At 39.5% G+C, this 26,654-nt stretch overlaps 1 protein-coding gene across 1 annotated transcript; it reads right to left on the reverse strand.

Annotated features, from left to right (window-relative positions):
* Nucleotides 1-280: 280 nt before the first annotated feature.
* On the reverse strand, nt 281-26,444 carry ism2a (isthmin 2a). The gene is made up of 6 exons (XM_026926758.3): nt 25,937-26,444; nt 15,405-15,644; nt 12,461-12,746; nt 7,586-7,723; nt 6,306-6,374; nt 281-5,404 (listed from the first exon to the last, which is right to left on the reverse strand). Exons 1-6 carry the CDS (start codon nt 26,063-26,065, stop codon nt 4,887-4,889), a joined length of 1,380 nt encoding a protein of 459 aa, XP_026782559.1. The 5' UTR covers nt 26,066-26,444; the 3' UTR covers nt 281-4,886.
* Nucleotides 26,445-26,654: the final 210 nt, after the last annotated feature.

A 26,654-nucleotide genomic window follows, 5' to 3' on the forward strand; every position in this document is an offset into this window, starting at 1 on the left:
ATTACATTACAGCACCTATAAACACTTGTTCCATCACTAGCCTCTTTTATCTCTCTCTTGAAGCTAATAAGACAAACAACGCAGCTTGTCATGTCATCAGACCTCCTAGTATAGGAATATCCAGAAGATCTGACCAATAAGAATGCAGTATTTAACAGCACTGTGATATAAGATGATATAGTAACTCTGATATAAGCGGGCTTTATTTTTGGATTAGATGAATGGATCAGGTTCATGCTTCACCAACAGCAAATAAAACAAATTACTCCACAAATTCGTATTAACTGTCAATGTTAAATTTATTATATTTTGGACAGAGGTGGTAAAAAAATGCATATAACTGAAGTAGTGTGGTGTGTGGCGTGGCACGAACACATTCCCTTTTTCACAAAACATCCAACCAAAAAAATGGGGGGATTCACTCAGCTTCTTATATAGTGCATCTTATGGATCCTGGACAACAATAAATACTGTACAATAATAAATCTAATAACAATAGACATGACCTGACATGACATGACATGACGTAACATGCCCGATATTTTACATCACGTACAAAATCCTTTAAGAATGCAGCATAGGAGGTGTAATTTATCCCTTTTACAATAATGACACAAGAATGTAAAATCTAAATTGTACATTGCAGATATTATTCAATATAATGATAATATATACAAAGATATATATCCACTTATTTTTTTTTTTTTAAAATAAAGTGCCTTTCTTTCAGACGTTTCTTAAAAGTGACACAATCTTCAATCAGTCAAAATTTCCTGAAAGACCATAAAAACGTAAACTTTCACCAAATTTAGAGTCTGTCCATTTTATTTGTCAGTTGTAGATCATCGTATTTCTTTTTCATTCACCTGTAATCTCTCTCCATTTTGCTGAGCTTTAGACTGATGACAATATGGAGCGTCTATTTTAACAGGACGCTTTGAAAACCAACTCGGATCAAGGGCCGGTGCTAAAATGAAACAGGAGCATAAAAGCCTGGCACGGCTTCAGAGAAATCCAGAAACCAAGGCCAAGCGCGAGTGCCCCGTGTCCCCGCTCTTGCCGTTTCCCAGTGGCCGCACGCACACCTCCTGCCCTGTGCGCATACCACACGGCTCGTGGATTCCAGGGCGCTGAAACGTGATGCGGACATGCCATAACAGAGCGTGCGGGATGCTCCTACGCAGAGATTAAAGCTCCGTCACAGCTGCACCGTATGAGATCCTGTACGCTGGAATGTGAAGCTAACTCAACAGGAGATCCAGTTCATTTACGGGTGCTCATGTTAAAGACGTTAAAGATGCTTACTGACACAAGTTGAGACATCACTGACATCCAGGAAGGTTATTAATATACTTAATAAGCCTTTGTGCACTGATCCTTTATTTCACACAGCTTGTGTTTTTAAGTTATAATTAAATTCTCACTGCTTAAAATTCAAAAAAAAAGTAAATCACAAACACATCATGTGACGTCTGCTTATAGATAGCTATTAGAAACCAGAGTGTATTGCATGCAGGCGCTAAAAAAAATCAATCTTGGACATACACTGCCAGTCAAAAGTTTTTGGACACCCTCTATTAACATTCAAGATAAATACTATAGAATTAGAAAATCTAAGTAATAAATAGGTGAACTGAGAAATGTTTGTGACTTCCTTTTTTTTGGAAAACAAAAATCTAGATCTAACCGGATCACTCAACACAAATTTGTCTTACAACTGATACTAACACTGTGTAATATCAACTTTAAGACAAATCTCGCCTTTAATAAAGCGTTCATTTAGAGTCCCATTAGAATCTGAGAGTGCACAGTGAAGAAGAAGTCCTTAAATAAACATATTTAGATATTTTTTCCCCTTATTTAATTGCCAATAGTGGGTAAAATGTAAGGGAAAAAAACTCCACATGTTCAAAATCTTTTGACTGTCAGTATATAAGAATATGAGAATGTGATGGAAGAAAGCCAGCCATGATAGGCAGTGGTGCGCTCCAGGATTTCAGGATGGGTCACGTCTCATTTCAGTCATTAAGATGTCACCCAAACGTGGATGTTTTTACAGTGGGGCGAGATTCACCTGTCAACACGCCTTTGCGTTGCCCAATCCCTCGGTGTTCTTTTTCAACATCGCACAAAGACACTGATCAAGATAAACACCCAGACTGAAAGGTGAAGCTTTAGCTCTTAAAACAACATCCCTGTATGTACAAGTGGGCTTTGATACTTTTTGGACTCAGGGTGGATTTGCAAAGCACACTTTCATTGTTCTTTAAAGAGATGTTCTGTTTGTTCCCCAAACGTTCCTCCTGCCTTAAAAGAGAAAGAGAGAGAGAGATCTACACTACAATGAGAACAATGTCCCAGGTATTAACTAACTTAGTAGCTCCTCCTTGGTGGGGTGCCAATACAGTGCGTAAGTGTTCACCTCGCTTGAACTTTTCCATCATGAATCTCCACAAAATACACCATAAAACTGAAGTGAGGAGAAAAATCAATATAGTTTGTAAAAAGACCAAGGTCAGCTCTCAACATGATGCTTCCACCACCATGCTTCACTGAGGAGATGGTGTTCTATTATGGGCTATTTTGTGTAAACTCATGGCATATAATCCCAATAGAGTCTATTTCAGTTCCAGGTTCTAACACTATAAAATGTGAAAAAGTTCACGGGTGGTGAATACTCAGGTAAGACACTGCAACTAGTTATATCATATACTGTCCATTTAGGAGGCTTTTGAGGTAGGTGACATTTTTGGTGAGAATTTGTGCTCCCAAGATAAACAGTGTGATCAAGATCTAACTTGTGCTGACTGCTAGGGCAGAAAGGGCTTGTACTTGGAACCCTCTTTGATAGGAGAACCATCTGTAGTAGGGCCTGTCATAGAATCTTTAAAGATTCTCCCAGAGGGACAAACTAAAGAATTAAGCCTCCTTAGATGTAACAAATGCTGCCTACTCATTTAGAAAGGGGTTCTATTTGGAACCCTCTCAGAACCCCCTGCTGAAAACCTTCTTCATGTTGCAGGGTTCCATATAGAAACTTTATCGGTTCTCCAAGTGGGACGAACCAAAAATTCCATCAAATCTATAAAAAGGTTTTCAGAGGTACAAACTGAAGAATTAAGAATCCTTAGATGTAACATGTGCTTCCTGGTCGTACAGAAAGAGGTTCTACATGAAACCCTCTGTGATAGAGGAACCCTCTGTCATAGGGTTCTCTGTAGCATCTTTAAAGGTTCTCCCAGTGATACAAACCAAAAAATTAAGGAACCTTACGTGTAATACATGCTGCGTACCCACGCAGAAAGGGGTTCTACTTGAAACAATGTCTGATAGAGGTTCTCTCAGAGGGACCAAACGAAGAATACTTAAAAGCTTTATCATTTTTTCTTGAAGTGTATAATTCTGCCTGCACTCTAAGGGTCCTTAGGTTAAACCCTTAAGGGTTGTATGTCGAACTCTACAACAGCCAGTTCTGTTCTGACAGCTTCATTTTCAGACAAGGTTTCAAACAGCACCCTTTTAGAAAACTAGAACTGTCCAAAGACCCTTGAAGAAGCCTTTGGAAGAAGAGCGTGTGCCAAGCCCATCTGGAACATTTTGGTGGCTGTGTATATATTATGTATATGTATTCTTTGTTGTCCTATATATCCCATAATCTCATGCATCTAATCCACTACAGTAACCAAAAAAAAGCATTGAAGAACCTCAGCATAGACAAATATTTTTTGGAACTGTTTTAACTTTCTAAGTAGAAACATCTGTAGTCATATTTGAATATTTGCTCTATTATCTAGCGAGGGTGTTATCTAGCTGTTAGTACCACTGTGATGGATTATTGCCTTTGGGGAGTGTCTCAAATCATTTGTTTGTACCTTCGTAGGCCCAAAGTCTTCGAAGACTGCATAGGCAGCAATACATCAAGGCAGCTGACTTGTCTTTTGGACACAGTCCTTTTTAGAAGATAATTTAAGGAGATCTAAGGACCCTTAATTGCAGACAAATTTGAAGAAAATTCATGCATGTTTGTGTAGGAGGATACAATCAATTCTCAAAAAAAAGGGACTAAACCGGACTCTTCAGGGTGTAAATACTTGTCACTGAGGTGGGAGCCTTAAGGATATGTATTTTGTATCTACAGCATGCATCTTTTACCTTGGGAAGCTGAAGGACCTTGGGGAACGCAGATGTATGATAATATCATGAACCTTGATAAAAGGTTAGACCTTTATCTTGATATGAGTGTATAATATTTGCACATTCCTACTTCTTGTTAAAAGGAGAATTTCATCCTGACAACGGCATCTTCAGCCCTTTTATGAAACAAACCAGACCTCTCTGGAATCACTATGATCCAGCGCCATCGTCCCTAAAACCCGATGAAAACTATGTATGACGCTGGTTCCAAGTACATCTGGGGAAACACGCAAGCTCGGGAAGAGCTGTGAAATATTTCGAAGCCACGTGCATACGGCACTCAGGCTCGTGTTTGATTTATTTGGATTGATCTTGCCTGCGTTGGACGAGCGCCAACTCTGAGCACTGAGTCTAAGATAACAACCGGGCATTCTGCTTGGACTCAAGTTTAGCAGCCTGACTGGAATTCCTTTCAAGAAAAGGAGGGTCGAGGATATGAACCCTATAAATACAGTGAACCTGTTCCAGAAGATGGTGTTTGAAAGAGTCCCTGATTGCTTCGACTGGCTCTCTGGGGAAAAGTGCGGAAGATAGAGATTGTTGCATTACTGTACTTCGTTCCGGCTGTTATATCAGTTGAGGTGTATATAAACAGTGTACGATGCCGTTTTTTGAAACGTTACATAACTCCAGTCGTAACTTGCAACGAAATACTATATATCTATAGTTGTTAGACGAGACAGCTTTGCCTCTCAGTACTCTCGAGCCTCCTCCAGCTCATTCATATAGACGTCCTCCTGAGGGTTCTCCGTGCACTGCAATCCGTTGTTGGGAGGACGTACCGAGTGGAAGCGGCTCCAGTCTCCTTTGCACAGGATCCATGGAAGGACGTCCACCTTGTAATGGAGCTCCGGAGAGAACTCAGTGCTGATAAGGTTAGGCGCTCCGGCACCTTTGCCCCTCGTGATCAGCTTCATGTGCTCGTCGTAGCAGCAGTGCTGTGCAGCGAGTGTGGTGCTGTCGAACGACAACATGGAGCGCACGCAGAACCGCGCAGACGGCTTGTAGATATCAAGGCGCTCTTTGGGGCCGCTGGCGTCACGCCATCTGTAGGTCTTGCGCAGCTTCTCGTCGAAGATGTTTACGGCGCTGTAGACGACCTCAGATGGGTAGACGCAGGGGCAGCTGGGTAATTCAGTCAGGACCTGATGGAGATACTTCTGCAGGAAGTCGTTCTTGCAGTTGAGCCACTTCTCACAGCTGTCCACATCTGTGAGGAAGGAATCAGTAACAGCTCAATCACAGAGCTCAGTAATTACCAAAAAACGCTGACATATGTGCCTGAGAAGTCCGAGATATCACTTATTGTTAAGTTCAGCTCTTTTTCTGCACTCTAACTGACATCCTGTATTCTTTAGAAAAACAACTTTTAGTGAATGAGACAGCTCTGAACATCAGCTCAAAGCTTCTGCCAAGGAATAAAGTCTACAAGGGAGGCAGCCGCCATATTGGAAAGTTTTCATTAAAAACATTTACATCCAGGCGTGATTATTAAAAAAAAAGGGTCCTGACACTTTATCTTGTTACGTTTTCATACCACACTTATTACGGTTAAATAAAAAGAGAGATCACGTTCCCGCGCCCAAATCTTCAACTATCAAAGTATGGTTTTTGGAAAGCGAGTCACTATTTCACGGTCTTGCTAACACTCTCGATGGAGCAATCCTGAAAATCTTAAATATGTTTTTGTTTCCAGTCCAACTGAACTCCTGCTTTCTCTTTGATTGCAGCCTCATGGGGGCCATTCCCAAAAAAACGACAAGGGCCATTTCAGCTGCAGGGGAAACATGCTTTACACTGAAGAGAAGATAATAAAATCTGTAAATATTTAAAGAGAGAAGCAGCAAAGCTTTGAGCACAATCAGCTTGCTCAGTGGGAATTAACCCAGTCTCCCCAAGGAGCGTAACCTCATAAGCACACACAAGTACCGGTAATGATTATAAATCGGTCTCATTTGGTGAACACTGACTGGACGCTCCGAAAACACTGCAGCATGTGAACTAATACACACAGAAGAGCTCCTTAAGGATCCTAAAAAAATCTCTGGACTTAGATAAATACAGTATTAACAAATGTAATTGGTGTTATTTATTAATTGGAGTTTGCCAACCTGTATCGAAGGCATCAGTGCCATTCATCATCTCGTGAGGAATGAGCTCTGTCACGGCATTCAGGTCATCTGGAAAGGAGAAAAAATAAACACACATTATACGCCAACCTCCATGAGCTGCATGCTATAATAAAATCGTAATAATTCTATACAGTTAATCTTTCTCCTCTGCGGGTCAACAACAATCTGTCTCTTTTATATAGAAAACCTCTTTTATATTTATACCTCATTAAAAGAAAAATAGTCACATGTAAGATAGAAGGCCCTGGAAACTGAGAACATATTAAAATATTTTTTAGGAATCACAATATTTTTCAGAACTGACAATCATTTTTGACCATTCTCCTAAAGGGTGCCAATAATTTAATTTTAATAATCACTTTATCATATCAAATCAGAAAAGGTTTATCTCCGTTCACACTGATTGATTATATTACTGGAGTTTACCTTATTTCCATAAACTGAGTAGATCTTTTAAATAAATTAAATAAAGTGATCGTGATCTATTTGGTAAATACTCGCTAAATATTCCTTACTTTTTTAAAGGAGATTTAAACATATATTTTATTAGAAGTAGATCATTTAGGGGTTCCATGGTAGGGTTTTTCACCTGGACAAGTCCATGCTGCCTGGACGCTTGTACGCTTAATGAGTGCAAATATTATCTACTACACAGCGTGTACAACATGCGTAGTGTGATTTCAGAGCAAATCTGCATTAATTCCACTTCAGCTACAGAAATATATTAAAGCTATCTGTATCTCTGCCTCAATCAGCTGAATCGCGGTGTAATGAACCGCAGACTTAATGTGTATATTTCTGTAAAGTCAACAGCATGCAAGAGTTGTGAGTGGACAGTGGGAATGCCGTGTATGTGTGTGTGTGTGTACAAGTTTATATGCTCTGAAATGACCCATGTACATGGTGTGTCCTGAAAGCCCTCTTTGAGCCTTCGTACGTGGGCCAAGAAACAAGTCGACACAGTCAAAGAGCAGTTTTTATCCCGTGTAGAGTGCACACACTGAGAAGCCTAAATAGCTGTTTTCATAAACGCAGGCTAATCGCCGAAGTGTTAGTTCAGCTTAAATTAACAAATGATGCACTACAATAATACACTACTAAATTCAGTGCTCTGTTGTTATATTCAGAACCTAAAGCCTGGTATCTGGAAGGATTAGCGCACACACTGCGTGGACTCTTGCGGTATTAGCGCTATGTGTGTGTGTGTGTGTGTGTGTGTGTGAGTTTTTAGCAGGTGGAACAATGGGACTAGACCTCACCTGGACAGCGTTGCAGTTCACACGTGCGAGACTCGGTAGCAGTGCAGGCGTAGCCGCACGATCGAACCCTCTTCTGGGTGCCATGGCCGCAGGTGGTGCTGCATGGGGACCAGTCGCTCCACTCCTCTTCCTCATAATCTACAGGGTTTAGAGAAAAACAGTCCAAATTGATTTTGCTGCCTGAAAAATATTTAAATTTTGTGAATATTTACATATGTAAAGGCAAAAACATCAAACATACAGTAAGTCTAACCAAACATACATTTTGGCCAGATTCCCTTTGTGTCACTCTGAATAAAAGAATATTACTCATGATTTTTTTCCCCATAATGTATCAGTTTTTATTCGAATACAGAAAAACAAACATAAAACATGTCCTACAAGTGATGCAGTAGTTAACGGTTTCTCTTTCTCTGTGGCTGACTCTCAAATGATGTTCAGTAAAAATAATACTAACAATACTACTACTACTAATAGTTAAACGTAAGACGCAAGTCAACGTGTCCAGCTGTGAAGTAAAGATAAGCGTAAACCTCTACAGAGATGCGTTCAAAATCCCCCACTTTAACTTTCTATACACTGTGAACTTAATCTAAATTATGATCTACAGTGATGTCATGTTTGTTCAGAGTCTGTAGAAAGGCGTACCATAACGATTCTCATGATTATCTGAAAAAAAAAACCAAAAAACAAAACGAAGCGTTCACTGTTTGCTCACTGTCCCACCGTATAATGTCACTTTTTTATTACAGCTAACCCTTTAGCTGTCTCTATCCTCCATGTTTTATTCACACGGCTGTACATTTGACATCTGTGTCATTAAAGTTTACCATAAAATAGTGATGCTATATAGTTTTATATGATTTATATGAACACAGACCCACAGTAGTGCTACTCAGACTGTGTTATAACATAACTGACTAATTAATATTCAAATACAGTTTCTTACATTATTAAAACTCAGAGCATGTTCAAAGCTTTAAGTTGCACAGTGTGTGTGAGAGGGACTCGGACTGGCACATTCCTTACATAGCAGGTGGGAAGGTTATGCAACAAAGCCAGAAATGCTCCACACACTGCAGAGCACTCAGGAGTAGAGGTGCGTGCGGGACTTTTTTTAAAAATCCAATTGCTGCTCTATCCTGAGGGAATTCTGACCAATCTTGTGGTAATTTTTTTTAATGTACCCATCTGTGAGATTTTCTGGGAAGAAGCAGTTGGTTGTATACACCAAAAAAATCGGAAAATGCTGTAACAAGCAACAAAGCGACATTTGATTTGAGATTTTCTCAACTATGCAAATTATGCAAAATGACTGGCTGAAACGATTCCTCTTATCTTATCATCACGCATGTGGTCCAACATTTCTTCAATTCCTGACTTTTGCTCCTACCTGCAGTTAGGTCCCATTTACTGTTTCATGTGCAAAAATGGAAGAAAAACGTAGAACCATGATTTCGTCTTATCCCGTCATATACTTAAATATCTATAGAGACATTATGAAAAAAACAAATCAGAGACCGTTGGTGCCTTTGGTGTAGAAGCCAGTTTTCACACTGATTAGTGTGTTATTTAATGTAATTTGTGTTTAAGTACTTGGCTTTAGAAGCTATCTGTAGCTACTATTGTTTCTCAGCGTAGCTGGACAGGCCACGCCCACAAGCAACAACATTCGCAGTCACTACAGGCACACAAGAGAAAATACAAGCAATACATTTGAATGATTTGACTCTTGCTAGTGTGAATGTGGAGTTAGTTTTTCTTATTACGATAATCCTGGAACACATGACCTCACTATTTTTCAAACATTACAGAAAATACCTGAACACTCCTAGATTAACTGTAACTGGAGGTATAGCATCCCAGGAGGAGCGTACGTCCTGCCCTCTACCAGGCCACCGTGTTCTGGGCCGTATTCCTGCAGCTGCCCATAATTACAGGAAAAACATTACATTACTAAGCATCTAGAGATTACGCTCGAGCCGCGTCGTTAACAATGCGGCTCGTTCACCCTCCTCAGTTTCACGTTTTTGTACACCTCACTCCAAGTGCGCTCGTTAGGTGAAATTCCGAGCACAGGGTCACGGCTTCTGGAGCACAGAAGCCGTACAGTCATGACGGCAGTGGAGATCGTTGGGTGGAGATGCGTTTGACTACAGCAGTGTTTTACTTTTCCTCTAATCATTTTGGGAAAACGAGCAGCGCTGATACAGTTAAACAGAGAGGAGTTAACCTGGGATTAGATTGCTGATGGATGATTGACTCTAAATGCTGCTTTTGACGTAATAAGGCGTAAACCGAGCTCCTGCACAAGAACACTGTGTAATTTTAACGCTCTATCAAGGGTTTTATTGGGGCTGATGTACACGGAGCTACCGGTATAATCCTACATGCTTTAACATGCTTATAAAGTGTCATATATAGAAAGTAACCTTCACTGCACACGGCAATTCCAGCATTATGGACTTGACACATGGACTCATATTGCTCATGGTCCTACTTTTGAGCTGTTTTTTTAATTATTATAGCATTGATTTTACATGCAATACTCGATTTCACCATGCAATTCGATTCAAGAACAGCATCAGCATAAAACAGCGTAAAACAGAGTGACTATTCCCTCCTATTCACTGTGACCAATGAGCATAGAGACTTTTACCACATGACCTTACACTCACCTGAAGCTCAGCGAAGCTACAGAAGAAAAAGGGGAGAAACAATGTCACAGTAAAGCTGTGAGTGAATTTTAAACTGACTCGAACACCTGCTTATGGTAAGAAGAAACAAATTTGTCCTTATCAAATGTTTAATATTATGTACTGAGTATTAAATTCCTAATTATTAAACAAAAAAATGGCTAAATGTATGAAATGAATTAATGTCATGCTCAAAACTCGCAGTGACACATTACACATAGAGCGCGTTTATGAAAACCAAAGAACAAAAACACGACAAATTATTCAAACAGTCATTAATATCACTGGTTTCCTTTTAACTTTGGGAAGACACACTGCACTGTTGGCTAATATGATTAAAGTTTTATATTAAAGAGCAGCTAGTTTTGTTTTTTCAGTACAAATGTAAATCAGTACATCAGGTATTCAAAATGCAGACGAGCCGTCATTCACAAACACCTGCTAGGAAAATGGAATTAAACCTCTCTGCTACCATAACAAAACAATTCAATAAATTTAACAAAATTAGTCTGTGAGAATTGTGATCTCAATTCTAAATAAACAAAAAATAATGATTCCTATATAATCAAGAATGATTGAGGCCTTTATACGACTCCTTTATGATCACAGCACAAATTAATTTTATAAATATAGTGTACATATTCAAATATTAGGCAAAAACCCACACTGGTGAGACCTAATTATAAACTCATTTAAATGACCAGGTTTGGATCTATAATGAAATATTTATGAAATAACTCAACAATTCTAAAATTAAAGCAACTGATAGTGATCTTTGGTCCATATAATATTAATACTAAAACCATGGACCCATGGCTTTAAGGCAGGCAACAGGAAGGGTGTTGTGTAGTTTAAAAAAAAAAGTTTTTGTTGTTTCAGTGTAAACAAAAATTGATATTAAAGATGTAAATCAGCCGTTCACAAATCACAAGATTCTGTGACGGAAATGCCACAACAGTTTGCATTGTTTTAGCTGAGGACAGTAATGAACTAAATGATTAAAAACGTATTTGAGAGAGATGAGAAAATGTGAAGTGTGGTTTTTGTGCCGAGCCCTGAAAAAAAAAAAAAAAAAAAAAAAAAAAGTGCCACAAATTCCTCGGCGAGCTCAAAGTTGTTTGAGCCGTGTGAAGTGCAGCTCAGTGCCAGGGCTCGAGATGAAAAGAAGAGCCGAGCATACTGGAGATGAAAAGAAGAGCCTGGACTGTCTGCAGCAATCTCGCAGCCTGTTCCAATCTGCCATCTAATTATACACAAATATTAGTTGTTTAGCCAGCAGAGAGGCCCGACGCTGCCATTAGCAAAGCACAGAGCTTCTAAACTCAGAGCTTTCCCAGCCACAGCATCAAGCTCAAACGCCTGCATGCACAACATTAGTAATGTGAGTCAAAATCAGTGAGGTACTGTCTCTGTCTTGTGCCACAGATAAAAAGTAAAATGTTCATCACTGCACTTGAGAGTGTAATAAAATACATAGATCAGTGTGTGAAATGATGTGGATTTTCCTTCAGGCTGATAAACATGACGTCAGTAACTAACAAAATCTCTGGAAGCAATAAACCTTAAGCCTGAATCATTATATCATCTAAGGAAATGTTTATACACAGACTATATAACAGAACAGAGAGATTTAAAAATGATCTACCTAAAAAAAAATTAAAATAAAACACATTTTATGCCACGTGTAAGTAACTGTGTTGGAGTAAAAGTATAGTAATTTAGTGCTGATGAAAAATATCCAACAATCTCAAAAAAAAAAAAAAAAACAATTAAAAGCAATCTTTGCCTGTTGTAACATAACAAATAGCCTTAATTAATGCAACATATACATCAGGATAATCTGCATTGGTATGTTTTTTCTGTTTACTCCTGATAGGGATCAAACGAAAGGCTGAGTGAGAGACTAGCCATGGGAATTAGTGTGTTTATATAAAGGTCCTTAAGTGCAACCTTGAATCATAAATCATGTCAGGGCTACAGAGGAGAGTGGGTTCTGCACTGCTGTTTCATACAAGGAGAGGAAATCAGCTTAAGGAAAATATTTAAGAAATGCAGAGTGTGTGAAATCTTGTTTTCGAACCACAGTGCTCATTATTTGACACTGAGAACAAAACTCAGAGTCATCATTTCACTTTTGTTTTGAGATGTCAGTCACAGAAATGACTTATGCCTCTCTTACCATAACTCTCCATCGAGTCCCAGCCCTTCCATCGGCTGTCCCAGTCCACTCCCACTCCGCTCAGCAGGGAATCTTCTCCTCCGTAGCTCAGGTCATCGCCGTTCTCCTCTAGACTGGCCTGGCCAGCACTCTCCTCGCTGGAGTCGTGGTATTCCCAGAAGAGAGGCCAGAAGAGTTTCTTGTGGCCAAGCCATTCCTCGGAGTTCAGAGGCCAGTCATTCCTGTCCTCTTTAGCCAGGTCCATCTCGACCTCCATCTGAGGGTCGTCCACAACTTCGATGGTCACCTGACACAAGACCAAGGGAACCAGTAATGACACAAAAAAACACTGCATTTTCTTTTGGGAAAAAAAGTTAAATCTAGGTTCTTCAGTAAGTCAGGTTCTCATTCTCTTGTTATCCCATAACACATTTTTTTCTCCACAGCTCCCTACTGACAATGTATGGGCGCAAAATTTTGGACGGTACACCAACAGTGTACATGTTAACTTCCCATTGAACTGTATTATCAGAGATGCTGATTATTAAACTGTGAAAATGCTCTTTTAGCATCCCTCATGTCAATTCCCCGGAGGATTTTTACATCATGACAGGTTCAGCATGCCATGGCTTGTAGGATGATAAAGATGTTGTGCTCCCTCAAGCAGGCCTAGACAAAGGACCGGCTGTTTATATTGCTCCTGAAGTAACAATCTGATGATTGCAGGAGCTGTTTATAAATACCTGTATCGCAGTGATTAAGCTACTGTAGCAACAGTGATTACATCAGTCAGCCTTGTCTTCGTCATCCTCTGCCCCAATTCTCAAGAACACAGGAGCAGGTTGTACATTCTTACAGAACATAAGGAGGTTTTAATCTGCTAATATTACACATGTAATGCTCATAATTGTTGATATGGTGAGGTGTTCTGTAAGTTGACGTTTATTTAACATTTATGGAAGGAGTTTCTTTCCATAATGTGTTCTTTAATAAATAAAAAAAAGTTAGAGTTGGCAAATTGCTGTGGTATAAGAGGAATGAAACTCTTTGGGACCTGCTGTTATGGGGAAATAATCAACTCTGAGGTTGTAACAGTAACTCTGTTTCATCACACCACTCTGTCATTGATTATGTTCCTGAAATTAGCTCCGCCCCTAGCTGGAACAGAGCTCACCAGTGTTTTTACTCCAATTGCAATTGGCCTTGCACAGAATAGAGAAAAATGACTAAATTCTCCTTTAAACCAGTGTCTACAAGGCTAACTGATGGAGCTGTGGATCACGTTTGGCTTTATTTCGTCTTACACCACTTGTTTTTGTCTTACAGAGTGCGAGTCATGTTTCTCGACAAGTAAACGTTTGCTAGCAGGAAACTCTGCTGTCCTTGAAAATGAATTATACTTACGATGTATAAAAACAACTTAATAAAGCAAATAAAACAAATAAGGACATGCAAATAAAAACAGCTTTGTCTGGTATTCATGGACGACGGACCGTTCCCACTTGGACGGCTTAAACTTTTTCCCTGTTATAAAAGTCAATTGTGTATTTTTTCCCAGAAGTCTAACTTCATTTCCTTTCAAATCCTCATGAACACAAACATTGTAACAGCACTAAAAATAAAAAAGGACCCTTCTTTACCTCATTTTAAAGGCACATTTAAAAAGATCGGGATCAGCTCTTGCAGTAAACATTAAAAACAGACTGTTAAAATAATATGCTGGCCTTTCACCTTTTGGATTTTCCTTGTTTTTGTTCCCTTTTTTATAAACTCTGCAGAGAGGTTTGAGCGAGACGGCCGAGCTGCGCTCCACCAGCGTAGAGGTCTCGCCTTGGGTAATTTAAAAGGGCTCTTTGCTTAAGAACAGCTGTGACACAGCCAATAAGTGCATAAAAAACCAATTCCCTTTTGCAATCACTTTGTAATAACAGAGTGAAACAATGAGCGCACGGGTTAATTGCATCCACTGCAAACTGGTGCCAAGTGAAATTAATTCATTTCTCTAAACTACTACAAGTTGATCAGGCAGATGGGAGGTCTACAGGACCAATCACTGTTGCAGAGGAACATTTTTGTTATGTTTCCCAACAGTAATTTGCTGTAAATGCCTTTTGCATGGATGCCAAAGCATACAGATAGTCCATGAAGAAAAAGGCCTCAAACCCCCAAACTGCCAAAATGACAGCACATTAGCACAATTTCTCTGAGCCATTGAGTAAATAGTTTTCCAAAAGTCACTAAAACTCCATTTTAGTGTTTTCCCTACTAAAATACACCCATGTCAACTTTAACAACTTAATCCGTGTTTAGCCTGTGTGATTTTAGTGGTCTTGCAAGATCACACTGTATGAGATAAAATCTTGGCCAAATTCTACAACGGACTGCGTGATAACATTTTCTCCATGTCGGTTTATACGATAACGATCTAAACAGGTGGCTCAAATGATTCCTCGGACAAATTCTACTGCACTTGGGGTCTGACATTTCTTCAGTTCCATGCTCACACGTTTAGGAATTTTAGTTCCTACAGTATCTGCAGTTCCTATAGTTCCTGTTTAGTCCCTAGTGGACAAAACTAGGAGAAAAAAATTATAACAATGAGTTCATCTTATCCTGTCATATACGACCTCCTGTTAAAAGTGTATAGAGATATTACAAAGAAAAATAAAGCTTGGAAGGAAGTAGCAGAGATTGTTAGTGGCTCTGGTGGGTAGCTAGTAGTTAACTTGCAAAGGTTAGCACATAACGTAACTCATACAACTAATTTTCACACGGAATGGAGCATTTAACTAGTTAGCTTTAGAGTCTATGTATACCATATATCTAGTACTATTTCTCATCAGAAAAAAAAACCACTGCACAGTGCATGTAAGGCAGCAGCAACATTATAACTGCAATATGTAAGACAATAAACAAAGCTGTTCTTATTTGCTGTGTGCAAAGAGAAGTCTAGGTCTGGTTTTACCTGGATATTCGGATTCTGCGAGCCCAGATCTGCATTTGCAAGATCAGGGAAGTTCTTCAGGTCTAAGATGAAGGGCTCCTCTTCCTCAGGTGCAGGTTTGGGCAGAACTCCCTCCGATCTAAACTGTGGCCATCTCCTTTTGTGTCGGCGTGGAGGTGACCTGCTCCTGCTCAGCTGGTTCTGCTCCTGAAGGTCTTCCAGGGTCCGTCTAGCATCTACAGAGCGAACCTGACCTCCAGCCTGACAAAACACACAGCACTTAACAATCGAAATAGCTACAAGCTGAAAAGCTACACAAGTTAATTATAGGTTAAATCCTAACATTACAGTTGTGCACTTCAAAATTAAATGCATGCATTTCAAACATATTTTTATGATTTCATTCAAAGAATTAGTTTTTTTTAGCATATTTTAGCCAGCTAGATGTTTCAGCAGTGAATATTATAAACATTTATGTGCTGTCAAATGATTTATGTGCTATCAATTATTAGCCTTATAGATATATAGAGTTAACAATTATGAACATTTATGACTTAAAAATCCTCTCAGAAATCTTGTCAGTTAGATTAGCCAGATAGCTAATGTTAGCAGTGAGGATTATGAACATTTATTAGTTAGAAATCCTCTCAGAAATCTTCTCAAGCTTGTATTAGCCAGTTAGCTAGTGTTAGCAGTGAAGGTTATGAACATTTGTCCTCTCATAAATCTTGTCAGGTAGATTAGCCAGATAGCTGGAGTTAGCGATGAGGATTATGAACATTTATGACTTAAAAATCTTCTCAGAAATCTTGTCAGGTATCATACATTAGCCAGACTGCCAGTATTAGCAGTTAGGACTGTGAACATTTACTGTATGACTTTAAAATCCTGTCATAAATCTTGTTGAGATAGCTTATATTAGACAAATCGTGTTAATCAACAGTGATTTCCACAATTATGAAAATTCCACAATTAAAAAAATCCTCTCAGAAATCTTGTTGAGCTAGCTCGTATTAGCCAGCTAGCTGGTGTTAGCGATGAGCATTATAAATACTGTAATCTATAGGTGTAAAATATAGAATAATATATATAGAAAAACAGAAAAAGAATTTTGCCATTACTGTAATTCTTAAGGTTTGTAGTCTGTTTGCTTGTGATAGTTGTAGTCAATTGAGATGTTTACATTCATTCTGTTTTTTTTTCTCCAATCAGTTTTTTAGTCGTATTCGTTTATAGAGAGATATATAAACATTTTGCCCAGAAACGGCCCATAATTCTGCCAAGACGAGAACGAACTTAAGTGTTTGAGTGTTGTGGCACCACTCTCACTTTCAATCTAATTTTAAGAAGCAGAACAGACTCTCTCGGTGCTATGATATTTTAATTCTTTTTACAATAAGTACATGTTTTTGACACCAGTGCTACCAGAGATAATGTACAGCTGTGGTTATTTCATCACCTAGAAAGCAATGTGTTTCACTTTTTGTGATTAAGAGTCTGATCTCTGCCCCTCTGTAGGCTGTTTTATAACAATTTGTACAGTAAATAGTGCTATGAAAATAAAACAGTAGTGAGTTTAATAGATTCTGGTGGCTTTAATACAACCAGTAAAGAATATGATTCAACTATATTATATGAGGAGGCAATAAAACCTCCTCAAGAACTGACAAACAGGGCAAATAAGTCGTGAAGCAATTACAGCACACTTGCAAAGACGACTAGAAGATCTGTCATCTTCCGAGACCATATCAAATCTATACAGCTGTGACCCTGAGCCCTTATGAAAAAAAAGTTCTGGGTTTCAAATAAACACATCTGGAGTGAAATGTCAACCACATGACAGCATATCAAGAGGACTTTAAAAGGGGATTACTGGAATAACGTGCATGTTTTTTCATGGCTTGGGTTGGAATACCGGCTAGGTCATGGACACGTTACCTTTGAAACTTGTATTAGATATTTTAATTTACATTCAACAGTGTAACATTAAACATTCATGATATACTCGAGTTGCACAACCCGTTTGACATTGCAAAACATCTGATAAGACGTAGAGCTGTTGTTTTTAGGCCTCCATCCTACATAAGTTACTTATCAAACCCAAAGCCTGCATGCTACAGCCCTCCCGCTAGCAACCAAACAAAACAGAGCGGCCAGAGAAACACAGCCAGACATGAACAACGCGGCGTTCAGCTGCTCTTCTCCTGACAGCTGGATGACATTAAGCGCAAACGCTGCATTCAACTGACGAGAGAAGCACTGCGAGTTCTTGGAGGACAGCCCAGGATGGTGCATGCAGGTAAATTATTACACATTAAGGGATATGTATCTCTTTCATCTGGTTTACTTTAATATGGAGACCTGAAGTCTGGCGTAGAAGAGACGGCTTCCCGTTGTCCCGGATCCACAACAACACTGTCAGAGAGCTTTGAAATCATCTGCTATCTATCACCATTCCGGCACCTCCTGTCTCGCCGCAACGTTAGATCCACAAACGCTCTCTCTGATGGCGCAAAAATTCTCTGTCACACTGATTTAAAAGGTATCTCCAGATAATCTCATAATGCTTCACCATGCTTTACACATGTACTAATCATTTTAACTCGCTGTAAAACAGAAGTTTTGGTTGCTATGAACCGAGTTTTTATGTCTTGACCAAGCACAGATGACTTTTTTTCCTACTCCAAGGTCTAATCTGGAACTGGTCCTTTTTTCCAAAGCAGCTATTTTGTTGTCAACTGCAACAAAATAAACAAAATGATGAGCAGCTACATGCAGAATAAACATGTATCTGTTGACTTGTGGGTTGTCTTATAGCCCTAATCAGACAGGATTAGTTTTACATGTGGAGGTGGGGTAATGTAATTATTACCTGTTTTTTTTTTTTAGTGTTTTAGCTGCACCCGAATCTATCACGTGACTCATTTTTTACTGACTGTGTACAGGCATCAGGAAAGATTATGCCATATTTTTCCTTCCATAAAATGACCAGTAGAAATAAGCCAAGGTAATAAATATCCAGTCTGAATTGACATGTTGGTAAAGATTGCATAAGGTCATGTGGAAATTTTGTGCTTTTCTTCAGCATAAAGACACCACATGAAGCACTCTCTCTCTCTCTCATTCTTTTATATCGTGTCCCAGCAAACCCAAAATTATACCAAGTCCGATTTTTATACACAGAACAATAAAATATAGACAATGTTTGAAAGGATGTGTGAGAGAAGTGACGTTTCTGGGTGTATTAATTAAAGTTCCTAGGTCAGCAAGTGGTTATAATAAAGGGAAAAAAAATAAACTGTTTGTTTTAAAATGAGGTGTATGTAGTACACATTGATTTTTCGTCTGACGACCATGTTTGTGTCGTGAATACATGCCCATTTCTGTGATTTATCCCATGTGAATCGATCATAATTGGTACATGTGTCCTCCTGCAAACATTACGTCCCCTCAGAATAGCACTCTCAGTGATATACTTGTGATGTGCTTTGATATTAAAGGCTTTGACTTGGGAGAGTAAATATGTTCCCATTCAGTTTGAAAATGAAATACCAACATAGGATTATGTAATGCTTTGGAAATATAGGATGCTTCTCAGCAACGTCCGCTGATTCCTGGAAGTCCAATACAGACATCTTATCAGTGCAAGAGGGGCTAAAAATGGACCCTTCCTGAGCCTTTCATTAGCTACATACATGTCTTAATAGCACCAGATGAGACCCAGTCACGTCGGGCCTCTACATCCTGGTTCCTTCTACACTTCAAAGGGCTCATGTAGAGGCCCTGTCTATGAGCCACCAGGGACATCAAAGAGAAGCCATAGAACTTGATCGGGCAGACACCGAGAGCCACAAACATGGACACGATGGACATGGTCAAACAGCCAACGCTGTCAATTCCATCCGAATCAGGCACCTTTTAAAATCCGTCTCAAGGGACGAATAAGGTGCGATCATAATCGTAATAATCCGACCTCCTTCTATCATCCAGTCTATCTAGCTAACTCTTCTTACTTGCGCAGGTCATTCCCCAAATTTTAAACAACCTTTTGAGTGCAGTCCACCACAACCACATCTGTATGGCTCCTGTTTCCCAGAGCGCACATCTGGAGACCTGATTTGATCATCCCTTTCGTCTTCTGGCAAAGAAACAGCAGCGAAGGGGAGAGGGGGAGAAAGGGGGTAGTGAGGCTGCCTGATCAAAGCCTTCCTCTGCTGATCATGTGTAGCCTGCCTTGTCTCACTTCTCTGACTCTGTCTCTCCCACACGCAAAGCAGATGTCCTCTACTGCAGACGATAAAATTCACCCCAACAGCCGCTCTATTGAATTTCACCAACTCCGAGGAAGCAAGAGAAGCACCTTCTGTGTCCTTAAAACAATTATCGGTGCCATAGTGTGCCTGAGTCACCTCAGTTAAAGAGTATGATGGATTCTCAAGCTGGAGCTGTATTTATTTTTTAAATCCAGGACAACCGTAAATCAAAATTAGCGATGCTGGGGATTTTTATGTGTCTCACAAGTGTGAAAGAGATTATGTCCAAGTAGCCCTGCCTACACTCTTAGAAAAATACGTTCCTCATGGGTTCTTTGGAGAGATAAGGGTTCTCCTAAATAGGCTGTAGCTAGAGCCCTCGATGGATTTTTAAAAATAATTTGTATCAAAAGTGTGAAAGTGATTATTTCCATGCAGCACTGTCTACACTTTTAGAAGGTTCCTCAAGGGTTCCTTGGATAGATAATGGTTCTTAGCTTCCTAAATGGTTTGTACCTGGAACCCTTGAGGGTTTTTTAAGCATCTCTTAAGCATGAAAATGATTATTTCCAAACAGTCTTAGGAAAAAGAAGGTTTCTCAAATGTTCTTTGGACAGATAAGGGTTCTTATCTTCCTAAACAATTTGTATCTAGAACAATTGAGAGATTTTTTTTGCATCTTTCAAGTGTGAAAATGATTATTTCCAAGCAGTTCTGCCTAGAATCTTAGAAAAAAAAGGTTTCTCGAGGGATCTTTGGATAGTTAAGGATCCTTGGCTTCCAAAACTTTTACTGACAGAGGTTAAATCTGCAACTGTAAAAGGGTTCTACATAGATTCTTGAAGGTTTTCCCCAGAAGGACAGTCTGAAGAAGATTTCAATAAAAGTATACATGTTTTAAGAAGCACCCCATGCCAAAACAATGTGCCAGAGCGTGTAAACCTCGGAATAAGTTCTGTTACATAAAGTCTTTCTTGTTAGTTTTAATAAGAGTGATGAGGTTCTGAGAAAGCCCTCCAGGGACCGATCATACCTTCTGCCTCCTTCATGCTGAAATCAAACCTCAGAGAACAACCTCCGTGCCAAGATAAGCCACTTGCTTAACATAGCACTGTTTGGCTTCGTCTCATCCTACACATCAATGAAACACATCGAGAACGACCTGCCAATCGAGGAAGGAAAGGACAGCTTTGCTTTTGCAGGAGTAACACAAGTCAATAATGGAAAGCAAACGGCTTAGAAGACGTTCCTGTGGTTGCGCATCACTCCACAACAACGGACAGTAATTCAAAGTGCCTGGAGCCGGAATTCCTGACCGCTCACACGAAGAGGGGAGGAGCGGCTGAGAGAAACAGAGGATACTAAAAGCACTGTCAATGCATGGATGGATGCCTGACCAAGCGTTTTTCCTTATTCTGTTTTTTCCCTTCCACATCCTGCATACCACCATGTTGCAATCTGATTTGCTTGGCATGTTCCGACCAACATCACCAACGCGCCAATGGCCCAAGAGAACAAATAAAACTTGTTGGATTTCTCTTAACATGATGAAGTCATGATGAGTTCCACCACCAAGAACACAAGAACACACAGGAGCCGCTATACAAACCCACAGCCATTCCTCTGAAGACCCCACAAACCATTACCTCCTGGTTTGGAGACAGAGACCAAAACGAGACACATTTATTAAAATTGAAAACTGAGCAGCTTGTGCATAATTCACCGAAATGGATGGATCTGATTATTCATATCCAAAAAAGCCTGATGATTAATCACTCTGTTAGAAGCCATTTTTCTTTGAAGGGTTGGTATTCGCTTAAACACCTTCATGTGCAGGTTGTGAAACCCAATGCGAGAACATTCAGATGACTGAAACCCACACAAACCAAAACGAACTGTTAGCATATGGTAAAACAGACATTTTTTTTACATTTCAAGGCCTCTGGAATCAAATTCCCAGAGGAAATTGTTGCTGACTCAGAAAAGCTATTCATTTACTGTATACATTAGGAGGCACTGGAACCAATTTATTCTTAAATATATATAAAAATCTCTAGGGGAACCAGTTTGAAGCTCAAATAGACCTTTTTAGGGTATATTACTGGTTAACTACAACATGGAGACATGGTTTATTAAATTATATGTCTTTGGTGTACCACAATCCTGTAACTTTTTGAGTTATGGTGGTTGGCCATGCTACTTTATCATTTATGTCACATTTTACAGAGACAGCAGCCAGATTTTTATTTGTTCCACAAAAATAAATAAATAATTAAAGCTCTGTTTTATCTTCTGGACCCTAAGGAACCATTTATGAGTCAAAAAGTGAAGTGTTTTATATTGTATTTTACAACCCATCATTCATGATTCCATCAATAATTCTTGGCTGGGTTAAAAAAAAAACTATGTTCTGACCACTCTACAGCCCAAAGCGTTTTACACGTTGGTCTGATTTATATCCATTCCTCCACTCTGGATGGTATGTGTGTGTTCTAGTGGTTTTACTTAAATACAAGCTAGCGTTTTAGCGTTAAATCCTGGATATAGCATCTGCAACGTGCGCATGAGTGCGCTTGCACCATATACTTTCAAAAACAGATTATGGTTTACAGTTTCAGCTTAACCTCAATTAGGGTGCTGGATATTTGAGAGCTTTCCAATCCACAGTCACCCAACTCAACAGGACAAAAAAAAAACCCGGAAACGAGAAGGCTTAAGAATTTGTCGCCCTCTGTGGCATGCGGCATCAACGCTGGGCTTGCTTCTAAGAGCAGGAAAGGCCGGTGATTATTTGGTTTATCTGTTACAGCACTGGGGCTCCTTCACCTTCGCTGCATGCCAATCTCACGTCTCACGTTGCAAATGGGAGTTTTGCTAAATACATGTCTGCTCCATTTCCTGCTGCTTTTGAGAAACTGCTTTTCCTGTCCATCGCAAAGCCCAATAGTTATATTGATTAGAAGGACGAAAACAGAGTTGCATTATAATCACAAAGATGATTCTGGCTCTCAATTGATTGCAATATTGGTAAGCTTAGCTAAAGCTTAGCTATTGTTTCTAAATCTAAAACAATAACCATGATGTTAAGATTAAGCTTAAAAATTTATCCGGATGATTGAAGCCATTTAAGTTGGCCAAATAATGACTCGAGCAAAATAGCTCACACTCCAAAATCGAATAAAATCCAAAATAGTCAAGAACTGCTAAAAAGCTAAATGTAACAGGACAGAGAGCTACAAAAATACAAAACCTTTCCGGGTGGTTAGAACATCTGACCATGGTGCTTTTGGATTTTGAATTTGGCCCGGCCACTTTTTGGCATGTTAATTCAATATTAATATTACAACATCAATACTACAATACGTCTCATCATACCACACTTTTATGAGAATATAGTGTATATTTTAGATATTGTTGTTTATTTCATAACTTCATAGTAAAATTACATACTATCTTTCTAGAAATTAAATAAATTTTCTTTTGTTACTTTTATCCCACTAGACATGTAATAAAAGTATCATTGAAACACTGATATTGTTTCAGAGGGTTTTTTTTTTTTTTTTTGGAATGTGCAAAATTCTGTTAAAGTGGCAGGATATAATAATTTTGACACCCTTAAAAGCAAGAAAAGAACTGCAGGTGTATAAAAAGACATCTGATGACTACAGCATCACTCATCTATATTATTCCATTATCAGTTATTCTCACATTAAACAATGTGCAAGTAAACATCAACATGACAATGTTCATATGTATGAGACAACTGTGTCTAATCTCCTGACCAAATCAAATGGTCATCGCTCATCTGCCGAATCCCACCCCTAGTCAGAAGTTTCTCCGAGACATGTGAAGCCACTGCATCATTTTGAACTGCTACAGAGCAGCGGAACACCCTCGAAAGAATGCGCTAACTGCCCTCTTCCGCATACATAACCTCAGAGACGCCCACGATTGGCTAGTGTCTCTCTGATTGACAGGAGAGAGAGAAATGCCAACCCACCCACATAGCCCGCATAGCCAATTTTGCTGTCTCGGATGCTATGGCATTGTCGAGATCTGAATTCGACGATGTTGTGCTATTTGGAAGCCATCATTATGACTTGTAGGAAAATGTTATATGTTTAAACTTTCCAAGAAACCAGACAGATTGCTCAACCATTTACCATCCATGATATTTCCTGAGGCTCCTCAGACCAAGATGACTAGGATTCAAACCTCACCACAATAATCTGCTGTAATTCCTATACACGTTAACCACTGACTGACTGGGTCCAATCATCAATCACCCATTATCAAGCTGGATATTGACTTGGCAAAGGGCACAGGTGTCTAATCTTATCCGCAAATGGCCACTACTTTTCATTCCAACCAATCAGGAGCCATACCTGATTCCACCTGTTTAATCAGTTGATCTTAATCTTGAATCAACTACCAGCTGAGGCTTCTTCATTGGAATGTAAGCCACTTCAACCCTTTTCAGAAGATTGGGGTGATCTTGTACACTTTCCATTACCAATATCCTGACCTCCAGGTTTCAGATGAAGAAGAAATGAGGGTCATCTTGAATGTAGTCTAATAGACAACCATCAAAAAGTACTAAAATGGTACTTTGGGTGGGTGGGGAGGGGAGATATTGGGGAATTGACCCTCAAGGCTACGTCTTGGTTGTGTTCACTTATATATATATGGAAAATGAATTTACTAAATCAACACATCTACACCATAAGGATCACTGTCAGACCCTAAATACCCTGAAACATACAAATCTAAACATATCTATATCATATCACGATATCTGAAGACAGGTTTGATATATCAAGATATACAGGTTTGGTAAAAAAAAAACTGGCAGCAAAACATTGTTGCATTTTAATAAATAAACCTTTAAAAAATCATTTATACTTTTAAATATTCAAAATAGTAGAAGATTTTAACATCAATGCAGCTACTTCCAAAAACTGTAATTGTCATTTTAAAAATAAATAGATGAAGTTATAAAAAAGTTATACCGAAACCGGCAATATCCCGGGAAACTGCACTGTGAAATAATTTATCACAATATCAATAATATTTTGTCATATTACCCAACCCTAATTGATGGTCACCCCAAAGTGACAAGCCATGGTGACATTACCATTTAGAAACTTTTTTTAACTCCAAGGTGCTACATCTAAGTATATCCTCTTGGAAAATGGTTATTAATGGTTAATTGATGGTCAGAAAAGACTAAGCTAATTAATGGTCCATGAGTTGGTTCCTCGTGGAACAAACTAAAGAACCATTTAGGATTCGAGTGTGGAGAAAGGAGGCGGTGAAACATAATATATTATTGGTTAATATCTTTTTTTTTTACCCCAAAGGGGCAAAAGTCATAAAAATGATGTCTTCTAAGTGATTCACACTAATGAATCATGTACAGTATGACCTACAAGGACCTGTAGTTCATTCATTCTTCAGTAATCGCTTTATCCTGGTTAGGATCCAGAGCCTATCCCGGGAAAACCTGGTGTGAGGCGGGAATACACCACTGATTGGAAGCCAATCCATCACGGGACATCACACACAATTACCTATGGGTAATTTAGCATATCCAGTTCACCTAGTGGCATGTTCTTGGGAGATGTGAGGAAACTGGAGAACCCAGAAGAAGCCCACATGGGCATGCGGAGAACCCGTGAAACTCCACACAGACAGTAACCCGAGCTCAGGATCGAACCCTGGAACTGTGAGGTGGCAACCACTGCGCTGCCAAGGAACGGAAGAGCAACTCCTAAATCCTAAGACACTGCGTGGCATCAAATGAACCAAGACGCAAGATACAACATGTACGATCAGATCATCTTTGTAAGATAGCTGAATTACACAAAACAGGACTTTAGATGCATAGATGATATTCACAAATGCAAAACATTTATAGACATTTATATATTCACAGGTCATCCATTCAGCATGCACAATATGGACTATTGGGAGGATTAAATGATTTAAAACGCACACACACACACACACAGAGCACAGTGGTTTCCCAGTCCTGCTTCTTGCTTTTAATCCCCTACAGTTTAGTGTTTCCCTGTTTATTGCAAGTCTTTCATTAAAATGGGTGTGCTGGACTTGAAAACACTACCATGTGCACTGCTCCTCTGATCCTAAAGTTCTAGCACAAAGCTCAAACACACAGACATGGAGAAGACACTAATGGGCTCTTCCTATGAGAAACAGCTCCCAACTGTGCCATCCCATATGGCCTCTTTTACACATGGACAGAGTGTGCGTGTGTGCGTATTTCAAGTCTATCCGTACCGTAAGAGCGGTGTTCCCTCTGGGTTTAGGGTCATTGATCCTCTGCTTTCTGCTGGGGAAACCGTCAACTGACACAAGAAAGAGGGTGAAAAGAGCCACCAAGCGCAAAACTCCGCTCCGAGTCCGCATAACTGCAATAAACACTCACTACACAAAACACAGGCGGTGCGCAATCCGTGCGCTTTTTCTGGTTTTTTTGTGGGGTTTTTTGTGTGTTTTTTTTTGTCTTGAACGCTTTTGCGCGCCGCTCGGAGTGAATCAGTGCCTTGCGCTCCGACAAAACCACTCCATTAGACCAAACTCTCCAGTTACATCCTGCTGAGCACTGGCTTTGTGAAGGAGCTCCGGAAACATCTCAGCCCTTTATGATCCTCAGGAACGACTCCTTGAACTTAAGATGCCATTTGTGAGTTCCTCCTGGTGTCCTGCTGCTCCATGCGTAAACGCTGCTGATCTGAACTCAAGCGTGCGTGCGTGTGTGTGTGTGTGTGTGTGTGTGTGCGTGCGTAAATTCTACACTACTCTACACACCAGTCCAACTTGTCAGGGTTGCCAGATTCGACCCAAGCCTTGTTGAGATCCACCAAATCTTTCCACGTGTAACATGAGTGCATGAATTTTAATCACTGGGTATCCATATAACCATGTAACGCACAATTTATGTTTACAACACACACACACACACACAGTAGGAGTTCTTATCCAGAGTGATTTACAG

The sequence above is a fragment of the Pangasianodon hypophthalmus genome, chromosome 10 (assembly GCF_027358585.1).
Source record: "Pangasianodon hypophthalmus isolate fPanHyp1 chromosome 10, fPanHyp1.pri, whole genome shotgun sequence".
Classification (NCBI taxonomy): Eukaryota; Metazoa; Chordata; class Actinopteri; order Siluriformes; family Pangasiidae; genus Pangasianodon; species Pangasianodon hypophthalmus.